Here is a 15,687-nt window from a genome sequence, read left to right on the forward strand (position 1 = left end):
AAATTCTCCTGAGTAAGACCTTGGAAATAAAACAGGCACACAAAAAGAGAGACACAGTGAGTGGGAAAAGATGAAATGTCAGGGTCGAGTAAAATGCCTTGTATTTCAGTGGCATTCTGTGGAAGAGGCAGGTCTGGGAGCTAATTGCCAGGCTAGTGTTCAGCTCTGAAAATAGATGAGCCTTTGCTCCCCCTTGTCTTCCTTGCAATCCCCTCCCACATTCACTGCATAGTTTTAAACTTCTGCAATGAGTGAAGTGGGCATCTGACAGACAACAGCCTTCTTCACATATACCCTCTTGATTTATCCCTGGAGAGAGTCTGTAACGTTCACTGGATGTGGCAGATGTTCTACAGAGCGAGCAGTATCAGAAACTTAATAGCTATACCATAGGACATATACCGAAAGATATTTTAAGATGGAAGAGGCAGCTGAAATGAAACTGAAAATCTTGATTTTTTTTTAATCCTTAGAACCACAACCCTTAAATAACTTAATAATTCTTTCATGACATCATAGCAGTAGAGAATCTGACCTCTATCACAGCATATTCTTGCCTGCCTTAGTGTCCCAGGTTTCCTGGGTCCAGCTGCTCAGGTTAAGGTTTCATGAATATATGTCACTGGATGTTTGTCCTGCTGCTGCTGTATGATACCAGGTGCACAACTGAGAGCTTTCTGTGGTTCATGTGGACCTTTGGATATAGCTTACATTCTTCAATATTGCTTTTTTCTAGGTCAGCCAAGCCTGCGAGAAGCTATCTCGATGTCATGTATAACTAACGGGAGTACAGGAAGCAGGAAAACAAGCCACAGTTCATCTGTTTCTATTGCCAGAAAAGAAACACTTTCATCTGCTGCAAAAAGGTACCAAATTGTTATTAAAATTCAAATTTTTATATATTAAAAAACCCCAAAACCAAACAGAGCAAGAATTTGATTTTTGTCTCTGCACAACACTCAGCAGAGCTGCCTGAAGTCCAGTAAGGCATAAATAAACTTTGGAGATTTACCATGTTTTTGGGCTGTGTACAGAAGAGTTCTAAAAAGAATTCAGAAATGGAGAGTATTTCTGTGATGTGCAATGTCCAAAATGAATTCTCGCTAAGGGAATAGGAAAATGTATTTCCAGTACAAATGGAAAATTTTTCTTTCTGGTATTCATATGTGCTTTTTTTTTTTCCCCATTCCTTCCTTCCGTCAAGGAAATTTAAGGGCAAAACTGATTTCATTGTCTGGAGTGTAAATAGTAGGCAAGAGCAAAATAACTATGAGACAATAGTAAATTGTGTAACACAAAGGTTTACATTTTTGAGTAAAAAATCTAACCCAAAATATGACTAAGTCCTTATGAGAAATACCTATATCAGATCTCAATTGTGAAGATATAACATTCCTTGAGTGATTTGGAAGTTAAATGAGCTAGGAACCAAACAGTAGTGTTTTTCCTCCATGAAATGCTTTCAGCTTCATACAGTAACCAAAGTGTTTGCTTGACTGCTTTTTTCTGTGGTTCTGTTAGACAGTGATTGCATGGCTTCTTCAGTAGTAGATTTTGTAGCTAGTCTTGTTTGTTGTGAAGAACAAGCTGCCAGATATAGCCACGGGGCAGAGAATACTCTAATGTGTAACTGTGGTAAGTTATGTGAGCAAATTCTTGGCCTCCATAGAGTACTCTGGTAGCTGCAGTGGCTGGTTTATCTTCTGGTGTGGATGTAAATACTGTGCTGTACAGCAAGACAGGGGATAAAAATGCTGCAAGCAAATATAAACTGTACGAGAACAAACCAGAAGCAGCCTTAGTGCCCTTTGGAATTTGGAAAGCGAGGGTAGTGCCCCACTCTTCACTCTTCTCCACTGTGTAGCGTTGCATATCTTTCTTTTTATTGAATTCTTACATTTGCTTTTCAGCGATAAATCAGACAGTGATCAGTGCGTGTCTCTATCTGGTAGTGCGACAGGCACAGGGACAGAAGGCATTCCTGCAAGAAGGAATTTCTTAGTTAGCACTTTTCCATTAATCTTACCCCCGTGGCTCTTGGCACTTTGATGAGAGCCAGTCCGGTTCCCGTGGTGTTCAGCTTGCATTTGTGCTGAATCACCTGCTTGATTCATTGGCTGCTCAACACTTGACTGCATAAGAAGAGCAGAGTGGAGTGGCCGGCATCCCTTTCATCTGAGTTAAGGTCTTTAAAAGGAGACCTGGATAGGCCCGAAGAGAAAACCTTGATCTGCAGAGGGCAGCTCTCCCTGGGCCCCTGAATCACTGTCCAGGGGAGATACTGGCGGTTCCAGTGCAGCTGAAGACACGTGACTCCCTTCGTCATGACACGGTTTGGAAAGGCCTAGGAAAGTTGTTTCCAGGAGCTCCTTTCACTGTCGTGCCTTCATTACTTAAATTTGTTTGGTATTTGGAAGAAACAGATTTGCCCTTTTGTAAAATTACCAGCTCAAGAAAGGGGAAAGGAGAGGCAAGTAAATGTCAATAGGAGTCCCATCTCCTTACAAAGGTAACCATGTTTATTTCTAACACTTGTCATGTTGAAAAGGAGGGAGGCCAAAGGAGACTGCAATGTTTCACCCCAGCTTATCCAGACCTTTCTTCAGGTTGAAGCTTGAACTGGTGCAGCAGTTGGACAAGGTCATCTGCTGATAGAAAATTAACCTTTAGGTTCTAAACAGACTCCATAGCCTGCCTAGGGCTTTTCATGTTCTAACAGTATGCAGCAATACATCTAGCCAAAATAACAGAAAGCTACTTGTGTCCAAGCTGTTACTGGTGTTGAAGTTTAGTGTGTGAATTTCTTGTGTGAATGAGGTTGAATTCCTTTCCTGGACTGTTTAATCTTGTTCTATGAACCTGAACATTGAGATCATGGATATAATCGGCTGCCTCAGGAGCTCCACGCAGCAGGATGTCTCATTTCAACAATGGCATGCTATGATACCAGCAATCACTGAAATCAGAGCCCAGGAATGTTCCCTGAACAGCAGGTAGATTATGTCCCATTAAAAGAGATGAAGTCATGGACGTGTTGAGAAAATTTCAACCCGATAGGTTGGACTAGAAACAGGTTTATACTTTGTACAAACAAGCAAAAACCAACCAAATAGTGACTGTCAGAGACCTGTTTGATCATTTTTCTTAAGACTAAACATTCTTCTGAAAACAGCATCTGATAACAATAGACTTGATGTTTCAGAGTGACCACCATCCACAGTAGATGCCAGTGTGTTGTGGTCCAAAGGATGAAACATTGTACTAAGTGAAATTAGAGAAGCTGCAAAATTAGATAGCAATAGCTCTTGTAGACTGAAGAACTGCCTCATCAAACTGGGTTTTGGAAAGAATTTTTGGATGCATTAAATGACTGATTCCCAGAACAACTAGTCTTTAGAAACCCACAGGAAAAGACACTGGTTTTGATTTGGTTTCAGCAGTTACACAAGACCTACTAGAAGAGGTATTATTGGGAGAGCCACCCTGTACTAGCCAGTCATAATACAATTAAACTTTAAGATTTAGCAAAAGTGAGCAAACCAACCAAATTCAGAACAAAGATATTCAGTACTCAGACTGGCGCATATCTACATGATTTTCTTCCAAATTAAAACGACAGTCAAAAAAGAAGCCTATTTGCAACTTGGTGGTAGATAAAAACACTTTGTTGGAATTGTGCTACAATCCAGAGTGAAACCAGAGTAGTCCAGCAATTCTTATGACCCAACAAAAAAGTTAAGGAGCGAACTTTATGACAAAGAAGTGAATTGGGTAATACAGTACAAGCTCAGTGAGGAGATTCCCACACTGAACCTGTGGTTTCTAGGAGACAGGTCAGATAAGATGAGTTTGGGTAGGAACACAGAAAATAGAAGACTGAACTGATAAATTAGATGATGTGCTGCTCTCAGAAGGTGGCATTCCCCTGAGCCTGCTGAGGGAGTGCAGAGGTGAATTGCAGAATTACTGATGTGTCATCATTAAATAGGACATTACAAAAAGTGGTGAGTGTACCAGTCACAGTAGAAATAGAGAAGCCTTCTGTTTCTTCAGTGAAAAGAGATTCCATGAATTTATTTCACTACACTGCATTTCTTACAACAGACTGCAAAAAGATTGTGTGCTTTGTATCCAGCAATGCAAGCTAAGTCTTCTGATTAAAAAATAATACATTTCTATGCTACCATTTAATTAAGGACTTTTGGCTATAAATTATTAATCAAAACCCCACAGTTCTCCAAGCTTTGTTCTCTATGATCACATATATGCCCTCAAGAAATGTGAAAGCTCTTTGTTTTGTTTTCATCTATTTTTTTTGAAAAGAAAATGTCACTCTGATGGATTATATTGACATTTTAAACTAGTTAATATGTTTTACAGTAGAAATCCTGAGTGATCCTTACAGATGCGTCTGGGTTTCATATTTGTGTTTTGACCTGTTTTTCAATGCTTCACTTCTCTGAAAGCAGTTGGAAAAGTTGAACTCCCGTAAGTCTTGGGGGCTTTGTCTCAGTGGTAGGTAATACAGTTTAACTGAAATAAAAAAAGAAGCAAAAAGAGGTTCTTAAGAATGATATGTTAAAATTGGGTGCCCATTTTTGATTACTTTATTTTGAATGTTGCTTTACTCTTTTCTTTGTGTTTTGGGAAAAGGTAAATGGAAATACAAATAATTATGGTAATGTGAGAATTCAAGTTGGGGGGAAATTGTTGTGAGGGAAGAAAATCTGGATTCTCATGTTCGGAAGGATATTCTTTCTTTTTTACTTTGCAGGTTACTTTGACCCTAAGAAGAAAATCTTTCTGTTACATTTTTAGCTGGTGTTTATATCTTGCTGTATTTCTACACTGAGAAATTTATCTTAGAAGCTTTAATTTTTTAATCTTAAAAAAAATAGGCCATGTACTTGAGAGTACTCTTCTCTTTCAGGTCCTGGTATTGTTTGTGTGATTCAGTATAATACAAAGTATGTAATTTCATAGAAAAGCCTTTTAATTAATCTTTCTGTTTACATAGTAAACCTATGATTTGGTTCTAAATAGATTTAAGGTTGGTAATGACATGTATTTAATTCTGTCATGTCATGCCTTCAGCTGTCATGGCTGAAGGCATTGAAGAGATGATGAGACAATCTGATGCTAGTCAACTACAGATCAAAACAGCCATGAGTTTTCAGGGATGATTTCCTTTGAACTCTGGTGCCACCAGGGAGAGCCCAGGGCCCAGCACCAGCATTCCAGGGCTTTGGTGGCAGCTCAAAGATAGCGTGTATGTCCACAAATGCAGGTTCATGGTGGGCTTACACTAACGAGAGACAGCACAAGTCACAGTCCTGCCTTGACTTGCACTGAGCCTTGGCTGGCAGCATGGCAGGGTGGTCAGCGAGCTCTGAAGCAGAGGATGGTTTCTTCCTGAGGGACAGCAGACCTGTGGAGCATCTATTTGTGTCAGCTTCCAAAGCCGTAGGAGAACCCGTGAATGAAGGACACAAATCAAAGCTGTATTCATTTTAAAATCATAGTTAAGGCAGTACAACTGAAATATGTAAATAATCCTCCATGTCTCCATGACTGTTTTTTATTGTTGGAGCTAGTGAATAAGCTTTATTTCAGCAAAATGCTAACATGAAGGGATTGAGTAAATAATCAAAGCGTTCTTTTGGTGGTTGTTTATAGAAGTTGTTGAATGCCTCTCCCATCTTTTCACAGAGGACATTTTCTCCCACCTTGCTAATTAATTTGCTTGTTCTCTTTTTTCCCTCTCTATGTTACACTTTATTTTACAGCGGTACAGAAAAAAAGAAGGAAAAACCTCCAGGACAAAAAGAAAAAAAAGAGGACTCTCATTCTAATGATCAAAGTGCACAAACTCAAGCATCACCTTCTCCCCAGCCCTCCTCACAGACTCTCCAAACACACAGGCAAACTCCAGAAAGCAAGAGTTCTGCTCCAGCTAAAAGGTTTTCACAGTACCACAGTACAGTACTAGAAAATGACTGTAATGATACTGAGTTCATATTTGACAACAAGTCATGTGAAATAGTTTTAATCTCATGATCAAGTTAAGGTTTAATACTTTTTCTGCTAGAGAAGATGGCATTCAATGGGCATTGCTGCAGAACAATTACATAAAAATGCATGTTTTCCTTTGAATACATTTTTAAGATTACTGAGATTTTTTGTTCTCAGATTAAAATTCTTACACAATAGATTACCTCTAATCAGCCATGATTGTAAAATATTTAATGGTCACTCTCACTTGATTCTTCTCAAGTACACTTCATAGATTTTGTCTGACATAGCTGAATTATGGAGTGTATCTTCCAAATGGCCATTTATGTCTCATAACAATATTTTTTTAAAGTTCTAGTATCATTGCAACCCTTGGGTCAGAAAATTTTACTCTCAAATTATTCTATGAAGTGACTGCAGTTTTGTTTTTGTTGATGTTTTTTATTTCATGACCCTTCCCTTTTAAATTCCTACTAGATTGCAGGATGGCTTACTTTGATTCTTTACATAAGTGAAGTTTTGGGTTTATACCCAGATCATAGAACTACTTGACTTGAGTAAATACAGAAATTTATTTAGGATTGCCTCTTAAGTTCCCACTCATTTTTGTGGGAATTAGGCACAGGGGGTGGAAAAAAGGTATGTTTTAGAGATACTAGATTGCTTTTTAAAGTGAATAAAATGGATTTTAAGATTTGGATGGTAGCTTCTGAGTTTCAAAACTATGCAGATCACTTGGCATGGTTTCTTTTTTTTTATTATATTTTTATTTTCTTTTTTGTCACCTCACCGTTTTGAAAGGTGTAAATTTTTTTACTCTCTAGCACTTAGAGACTGAAACAAAATTAAATTAATTACTCTGAAATTTACTGTGGTTCACAAGATTGTTGTCTTGCATTGCTTGAATTCACAGCTCTTGTAAATATTTAAACTTCCACTTGACTGGTGCATGTTATAACACTCCGTAAAGGCTCTGTCTCCATGTCTTGCACAAACCTGTAAGTTGTCTGAAGCTGAACTTGCGGCCTGTTGTTCTCTTGCCTGGTATCTCCCTGTAAAGATGTCTGAAGTCTTGCTTACTAATCTTTTGCAGTGTGGGGAAAAAACAAATGCCTTTTTCAGTCTCCGAGGGGTTTGACTTGATTTGATTAACTTGTTTGTCACAGGACCTTTGAGCCTCTTGAGGTGCTGTGGAAGGAGCTTGCCATTTCTAAGGTTGCATTTCAGGACTTAACTCCTGCAAAAAGCATTTCTGACAGGATGAAGTGTGATACTATTAGCAGGACATGTGCAAACTCTAAATCAGCTGGTTGAAGGATAATTTGGGCTAGGTTACTTTTTGAACATGTATTCTGTGATTAAGGTGTATTTGAAATTATTGAACTAGTACAAAATTTGCAAGTTCCATTAGTATAAATTGACTGCAATAAGATTGCTGAAATTACATCAGAATTCACGGATTTAATTGTCTGCAGTATCAGGCCAAACCTAGCTTGTCTTGCTCATGCAAGAGGTTTGCAGACATTTGTTTCAAAAAATTAAAGTCATTAATGTGATTTAGTATGTGCTAAATGCAAAGCTTCCATATGAAACTCTAATCTGATAGAATTGTTCTGCCTCAGAAATCAATGTGCTAAAGCTGGTGAACAGTTAATCAGGGAAAAAAATTACATTGTTATCTACTTAATTGATTTTTTAAAATATAGCTTATTCTTTAAGGCTCATATAGTTAGCCTCATTTTTTCCAGTACTGTAATTTGTTAGTGATGTAGTAATGAAGTATAAAGTTATTTTGTTCAAGTCTTTATGCAAGAGCATTTGCAAATGGAAAAGACTAGCTAAAACATGTGGCAATTGTCTTGCTCAATGGTTTTCATTCATCCAGTTAGAACTTTTTGACTAATCTTTTTTCCCTGTTTCATGCTGCAGCTTGAAGGAAGATCTAGCTCTGCTTTTGTCTCCTGCTGCTTGATCTGTCCATTTGCACATGAGTTCCAGTTATTGGTACATTATTATCTTGTAATTGTAAAATATTTTTTTGTTTCTTCTAGCATAAAGAAATCCTTGACTGCTGAAAAAACCCACGGTGCTTGGGAGAGTTCAGATGACAGTCGTAACAAGCTGATGAGAGTAGCATCAACATCTAAATTAATATCAAAAGTGGCAAAGAATGCAGACAAGTATGTATTGATCCATAAAAGCAAGAGAACTTCAGAGTCAAAATATTATGAAATCACACAATTCTAGCGAACTTACTGGTGTACATGCTAGGACCTTTTGCATCTTTGTTTTTACTGAGTACTTACATAACCTGCCAGTTTGGTGCTCCAGGTGCCTGTGGACTTTTAAGATTATTATGAAGTAATTCTTGTGTAAATATGCTTTAGTCTTACCTGTTTGGAGTAGCAGGATTATGACATTTTATGGCTTAATGCCAGTGATGTGAAACTTCCAGCTTCTTTTTTTTTTTTTTTTTTTTTTTTTTTTTTTTTTTTTTTTTTTTTTCCTAATTAAAGCTGATTTGAAAATGCAAGTGTATTTCCTTGGAGTCAATTTCTGGATTTCATGCAGCATATTTCCAAAGTAAACTCTAATAGTAAGAATACTTTTATGATTTCACATAGGTGTCTCAATTTAACTCTTTAGCAGATTCCAGGTTCTAGACTATAGGCAGAGCTCTTCTTTCCGGTGTCACCTTCAGCAGGTGATATGCTGTAGCCAACCATACCTCTCATGCCCTTCCTCAGCAGCAGGTTTTCTCCGTTTGTGGTCTCCAGTCAAGGCCTCTGGGGGTGAACAGCACAGAGTAGTTACTCCTGCTCCTGTCAGCACAGGGGCAAGAGTTTGCTTTTTCCTATAACCCCACCTTGCTGACCCCTACTGTGACCCACTCTTGTCCTCATTATTCTCTGCTAGATGGGTTTCGCACTTGGTATTCAGTTTCTCTGTTTGACTTTGCTGAAATTTTGCTGAAATTTTTGTGTTGATTTTTTGACTGACCCCTTTCCTATTTGCCAATGTCGCCTCAGTGTGCTGGCAGTTTCTTCCAGCCTGGTGTTGTCTACAGAGTCCTAAATCTGCTCATTAATCTTCATTCAAATAGCCCTGGGCTGGTCCAAGGCAGAACTACATGGAAACCCCTCCCATTCTGACAAATAAAGCACTTCAGACCTTTCAGAGTAATTGCCAGTTTTTTACGATTATGTCTGTAGTGCCCTCCTTAGCTTGCATATAAGGCTGTCAAATACATAGTCGAGAGTGGTGCAAGGGCATTCCTTCTTCCCTAGGAATGGGAAGAACAAAGGCAAACTAATCTTGGGTGTGGATATCGGCACATTTAGTGAAAGCTTTATGCTTAGCCTGAAGACTTCTGCAGAGGAGTGGAGTGCTGTGTGTGAGGGGATTATGCATTGCATATTTTGCAAGTATTTCCTTTCCTTTTATAATTGGTTTTCTCTGTTGGAATTTAAAAGCCCTTTGGCAGTTTAGATTATAGCATGGTACTGCTGGATAATATATTGGAATGACAAAACCCTCTGCCTTGACTTTTTTGCTATGCTGCTAAAATACCTTTCACAGTGTGATACATATTTCAAATTTGCTGAAAGTAAAAATAAATTTTACTTTTATTGACACTTTATATATTGGTTCAGACATGGTCACAATAAAGGTGTTTTATTTCATTTTTCCATGATTCTGCTTGTTTCTGGGAGACCTTAAAGGTTGCCCTTCTACATTCTCTAATGTAGAATAAAAGTCAGGTATCTAATGAAAGTGTAGCAAGAAAAGATTAGTTTTAATTATTGTTTGAGAGAGCTGTCTGTTCATAACTTGAAGCTGTTGTATCTTAACTATATTTGGCAAAAACAAAGCTTCAAACATGAATTGCAGACCATCACCTGCTTGAAGAGCAGGTCTTGCATTGTGGTGTCCCTTGTTCTTATGCTCAGATTTGTATCAGAGGCACTGTTTTCATACAAGGACACACTTAATAATAATTTCTTACTCATATTCTGTGTGCCATATTTCCATAAGAACTGGTTGGTATTGTGCAAAGACCTATTGTTATATTTAATTTATTGTTCCCAATTAGGAACGTTGGCCTCAACATTTGCTTCTGCTTGAAGCTATGAGAGTCTTGTCCAAGGGAATAGAATTCAGCCCCTCATGTGGGCCCCAGGACAGAAATGTTTTACATATGCTTTGCACTATCAGCCCAGGATGTGAACTTTGTTTACACAGCTCAGTCTTTCAGTCAGCACTGAGCTGTAAATCAGTCTGATAAAGCCGCAAGAAGTAAAAGGGTTCCCACGGCAGCCCCATCATTCAGTGGTTTTCAGGCAACACTGGGAATCCACTTCAAATTTTTCGTTTGGCAGTGTGGTAAAGGGTGATTCCACCAACAGCCAGAGATGACTTTCCTTATGCATGTGCTTGGCTCTTTGTCACTGTTACAAAAATTTGACCTCCATCCAGCTAAAAATACTGGATGCCACTCATACCTTTCTGCTGAATTTGAAATTAGTTCAACAGGGTGTTTTATGCAATACATTCTCCTATTAAGGAGTGTTATCCTATTAAGAAGTAGATCTGATACTAGAAATTAGTATTTCTTCCCTCTTCACAAAAAAAAAAAAATCGATGAGTTTTTTTATGAGTAACTCATTTCTGGCTCTGATAAGGAAAGATGTCTCAACTACACCCTGTTGAAGACTTTGTGTTGCTCATTCAGTAATGCTGCAGGGAATTTGGTTTAAGTGAAACTGCAAGTTGCTTACATTTAATCCATGTGTCCAATAGAGTTAATTCCTAGAAAAAATTGTGCTGTTGTGTGTTGACAGCTTATTTTGACAGGTGTTAAATGCTTTGTGTGCAGGCCTGAGGATGTTTGGCAGCTTAAAACGTTTGGTTATTACAAGTGCTCGCTCTCAAAATGGAATTTTCTGTGCACAAGGAACATGCCCTCCATACTTTATTTTTAAAAGCTTTTTGTATTTTGTAATTATCAGAGTAATTCTTAGAATCCCCTACCATAGGGCCAAAGATTAGGTTACTTCAAAGATACAGAGACCTGCATAGAGTAATATATGAATAAAAATGCACTACAATGATCAAGATGAGCTATTGAGCGCTGTACTGCAGTTACACTGTACACAGAATCTGATGAGATTTCCAAATGCAGTAATGGGTAAAAAATGATGGTATTGCCTTGATAAGCACTTTACACATTATTAATGATAATATTTTGAATTTTTCCACAGGCACAAAGATGTCATTGTCAGCCAAGGTAAATAAAAATATTTATTTTAAAATACTGGATTAAGTTGAAAATATTTGCTTTTGACTGTGTAGTATTTCCTTTAAATGAATACATTGGGACATAAGGTTATGAAACAGGGGTTTGGAGGTAAAATGGTATTAATCAACTCCCAAGAACTAATTTGGAATAAAGTTACTCCAGACATGTATATGGATCTTTGAAATTATGGAGGAAGGCCTCATCAGATTGGATCTTTAGTAAGTACAGAAGTTTTTGGTAGGTGGGTGGTGGGAGGATTTGATTTACTTTTGTGAAACAAACCCCTTTTTAAAAATTATTTTCTCTATGTATATGTGCATAGAGAGAGGTTATGAAAGCAAAATTCTAAAGTTTTGACCTATGTGCTAGTCTTCATCCAAGCAGGTGTGAGTGAGACTTTAGAAATAGTTTTAAGATATTTTATTTCTGTCCCATAACTAGCAAAAATGTCAACTCGTGAAAAAAACAGCCAAGGTAAGAATTAAGCTATGCGCTTTGGTCGCTTTCTTCTAATTTGGCACTCTCACAAATCTTTTATTTGGCTTTTCACCATCAAAGAGCATCAGTGCATATTCTCTTAATATTTCAACTCTCTTCTTATGGGAATTTATATGCATATGCACACTGCAATCTGTATGGGGACTAATTGGAGAATAGTTAAATTATGGCACACATAATTTCATCGGAGAGGAATATGTGTTCAAATAGAACCCTTGCATTGTTGCCTAAGATATCAGAGTATTAAGAACTGCCAAATAAGAGATTTGTTTTATCTCAGCTTTCTGTCTTGCCAATATTACAACATAAAAATGCTGATTAGACAAGAACAGAGACTGAAGGTTTTAATAGTCTCCTGAAACGAAAATGAGTCTTTTGCGAAGTGTAGGTCTTTGCACCAATGAATCTTGCTTTCTCTGGCTACCTGCTGCTGCTGGCTTGTTCAGTCAGGAAAATGAGCCACCTACCTGAACATGGTGGGATGTGACAACAAAAGAAGTCCACTTCTGGTGTTGCAAAACTACTCTGCTTTGATGTCCTGCAAACTGTACTGAAGCATGCAATTTCGAAAATGAAGCATGTAATCCAAGTGCATGCTGTATACAACAGATCTATGTACAGGGGTTTTGTCTTGTGCTTTTTTGCAGCTAATTAACAAATCCGTGGTCTTCAGATTCTGTGCTGTCAGCTAGTTTACATTATTCACAGTTTGATTGCTTTTGGTCTCCTTCAAAAAAGAAAACAAAACCTTCAGATTTTTTGCAAGTTAATATACGAATTGTTGGAATGAAAGCAAAACCTAACTTGGATCCAATTGTTTTATCTTTTTCTAGTTCACTGAGAAATTACAGATATAAAAATATTCTGAACTGATGCTTACCAAAAACATCTTCAGAAACAAGATGTGTGAAAGAGAATGAATAAGTATCAAGAACAAAGAAGAAATGTTTCATTATGCCACAGGGGTTAACACCAGCTGTGGAACAGTACATATGTGCAGTACTGGCTACTGTAAAAGGAAAACTAATCAGTAGTGGCCAGACCAGCTGCAATTTAGTTTTGCAAGTTTTTGAATAAAACTATTATATTAAAAATACCTTTGCTAGTAAAAACAACTTTTCGTAAAACCAAGTTGTGTATAGCTAAAATACCTTCAGTAGTAATTATTTCCTTACAACGTGCTTCTGCAGCTCTGCATGTTCTGCCCAAAATGGACCATCCTGAAGTTCCCTTATTCTGGTAGCTGTAACTTCAGTGGCCTCAATGTGTTCCCTGTATCTTCTGTGTTACTGTGCAGAGATTGTGATGCATGGGCACCTTCCAAGTGTGTCATGGCATAGTCTGTCCTGAGCCCAACTGGAATCAAAGAGAAACATGGTGCAAATAACAGGGCCCCATACATGTGGGAGGTGGAGGGGAAGTCTTGTCACAGAAAAAATGCATTTGCTCCATTTTAAACACATGGAGTGGCAAAACATAATTCTGTGTCTAACATGGATGCAGATGCAATTACAGGATTCAGAGTTTTGGTTGTTTTTTTGTTTTTGTTTTTTTTTTAATGTGGACCATTTAATGCATTTTGACAGGTTTTAGAGTGTGTCTGTGTGTGTGAGACTGTCAGTTTTTATGTTGTGTTTACTGCCACAGAGAAAAAGCCTGTGTAGGTTACTGTTGTTGCAGCAGGTTTATCCATCCTTTGCAGTATAAGCTTGACCATATTGTCACTTCTCCATCAGGGCAGGTGACTTTAGCCTGTTTTGTGCTTGACAGTTGCCACATAAGTAAACCAATTTCCAGTAGGCAGCTTGACCCTACTGCTCAGGAAGCTGAAGATTTGCACAGTTAGCATAATGGTTCTGAGGTAAATCCTGTGGACAGTGTTGTCTTGGCTAGGATGGGATGAAGAGTTACCCTTCCTCATGGTGCTCATACAGAACCTCCCTGTTGTGGAATGCAAGGTTACAAAATGTTACAGCTGCTTTCAGGCTCCTTTGTGGCTTGCCAGCCTTTGCCTCTAGGGGTGAGCAGTCTCTAGCACAGTGTTAATTAAATTACAGCAGCTCCCCTGAGCTGCTCATTTCACTGAGCTGTGTGTAAAACACTGTGTATGCTCCCAGCACTTATCTCCCATAAGGATTGCATCCATGTGCTTCCTAGACCTAGAAATTCTGTGAAGGAGGCTCTTGGGAAGACTACTGGTGTGCAAACTGTCAAGCTTCAAAGCAAATCTATGGTAAAAATACATCAGTGTCTTTATAGACACATAAAATAAGTTTAGTATCAGTGTGAAATTGCAGATTTTCATAGCAGAAGGTGTTTGCATAGGATAATGGGATGGAAGATGACAATTTTGTGTAGCTTTGAACATCCTGGAATCACTTTGTTTCCTTTTTTTTTGATTCAGCTAATAAAAAAACAGCTTTGAAAATGTTGGTATAGTCTCACAAAATAGAGATGGATACATTTTTGCATGCTTAGTTCATGGAATCTAATTTTTCTAGCAGCAGAAGTTACTGCAATTATACCTATCTTCTGATACTCTGTGTAGATTCATTGTGGCTTCTGTTGCTGTTGGTATTAGCTATTAAAGGAAAAGAATTGGGAAGCAAGTGAGAGTCTTAGATGAGCTTCAGCAGTGAGAGGCATTAGCTGTGGTGTCGGAATTGGCTTTGGTTTGGTGAGGAATCCCCCAGAGAGTGTTGCATGTAAATGTCAGCAAGACCTGGGCAATTCTCCTGCCAGCAGGGAGCCACAGCCTGCACTGCCTTGTGGGCAGCCGCTTGATTTTCTTCTGTTTATCTCCATGCCTAAGCCACAAGTGTTGCAGTGTCATCTCGTACCTTCTCAGTACCCAGTTTTGTTCCCCCAGTGCCTTTATCTCTCCCACTCAGGTTGAACTGCCTGTACTTCAAGTAAGGTTAGTCCTGAGCTTCATTCCTCTGGGTATGTGCTGCAGCAGACATCGTAGTGTAGGGTCAGTTTGTTTGTTTGTCCCTGTAAACTACCAGCCTTTTCACAGTAAAATCCAGTACTAAAATTCTGTGGAAATCCAATAAAGCTATGGGTGAAATGAACAGGTGCTTACTACAGCCTTAAAAAGACCCTAACTAAAGCTGTTCTTTTAAATTCTTTACCAGCAGGTGTTCATAATTGCCTATGAAAGCCATCTTGCTTCTCACTTCAGCAGAAACATTTTTAAAGTATTAATCATAAGGGATTCATATTTTTATACCCAGAAGTTAAAGACTTGGCTTATTTTAAGATAAAAGGTAATTTATTTCACTGAGATTGTGTGTTTGAGTTTGATTTCCAGTGATAGCAGCTCCATATATGAATCACTTGTTCACTTATTATAAAGTAATAAGAGACACTTAAACTTTTTGGATGAAAATATAAACCATATGTGAAAGAATTAATGAAAAACATGCGCTGCATTCCTAAGTTTTTTGGTGGGTTTTTTTGTTTTGTTGGGGTTTTTTTTTTGGTTTTTTTTAAATTGTATTTTTTTCAGTTTCTAGTACTTTTTCTTCTGTTAGTTTAACTGTGCTATAGTTTTAGCTTCATGGACAGACAGAGCAATCATGGAGCACACAATGGAAAAAATGTGCCCTGCTGACAGTGTGTGCTGTCTGCAGAGAGTGCAAAATTCAGTGGCTGCTTTCTCATCAGACAGTGATTTTGTATCAGATGGTTATTGAAGGTGCTCCTGTACCTGAGAGCAAATAGGGACCCTGTCTATCATTTTTGGACTTCTTCCTCTTGTTCAGGCACAGTGCATATTATTAAAAACCATCAATACTGTCACAAAACCAAATTGTGTACTTGGGAGTTTTTATCACTGATTCTTGGTGAATTCAGGATTTTAATATTTAGGCAGG

At 38.1% G+C, this 15,687-nt stretch overlaps 1 protein-coding gene across 3 annotated transcripts in view; it reads left to right on the forward strand.

The window, feature by feature from the left end:
- EML4 (EMAP like 4) overlaps nucleotides 1–15,687 on the forward strand; it is a 150,273-nt gene that overhangs the window by 90,833 nt on the left and 43,753 nt on the right. For all 3 annotated transcript variants that reach the window (XM_063390768.1, XM_063390770.1, XM_063390769.1), the window contains exons 3-7: nucleotides 737–866; nucleotides 5,787–5,960; nucleotides 8,064–8,192; nucleotides 11,274–11,299; nucleotides 11,753–11,785. In XM_063390768.1, coding sequence (XP_063246838.1) covers nucleotides 737–866; nucleotides 5,787–5,960; nucleotides 8,064–8,192; nucleotides 11,274–11,299; nucleotides 11,753–11,785 — 492 coding nt within the window. The remainder of the gene's footprint in view (nucleotides 1–736; nucleotides 867–5,786; nucleotides 5,961–8,063; nucleotides 8,193–11,273; nucleotides 11,300–11,752; nucleotides 11,786–15,687) is intronic.

The sequence above is a fragment of the Prinia subflava genome, chromosome 2 (genome assembly GCF_021018805.1).
Source record: "Prinia subflava isolate CZ2003 ecotype Zambia chromosome 2, Cam_Psub_1.2, whole genome shotgun sequence".
Classification (NCBI taxonomy): domain Eukaryota; kingdom Metazoa; phylum Chordata; class Aves; order Passeriformes; family Cisticolidae; genus Prinia; species Prinia subflava.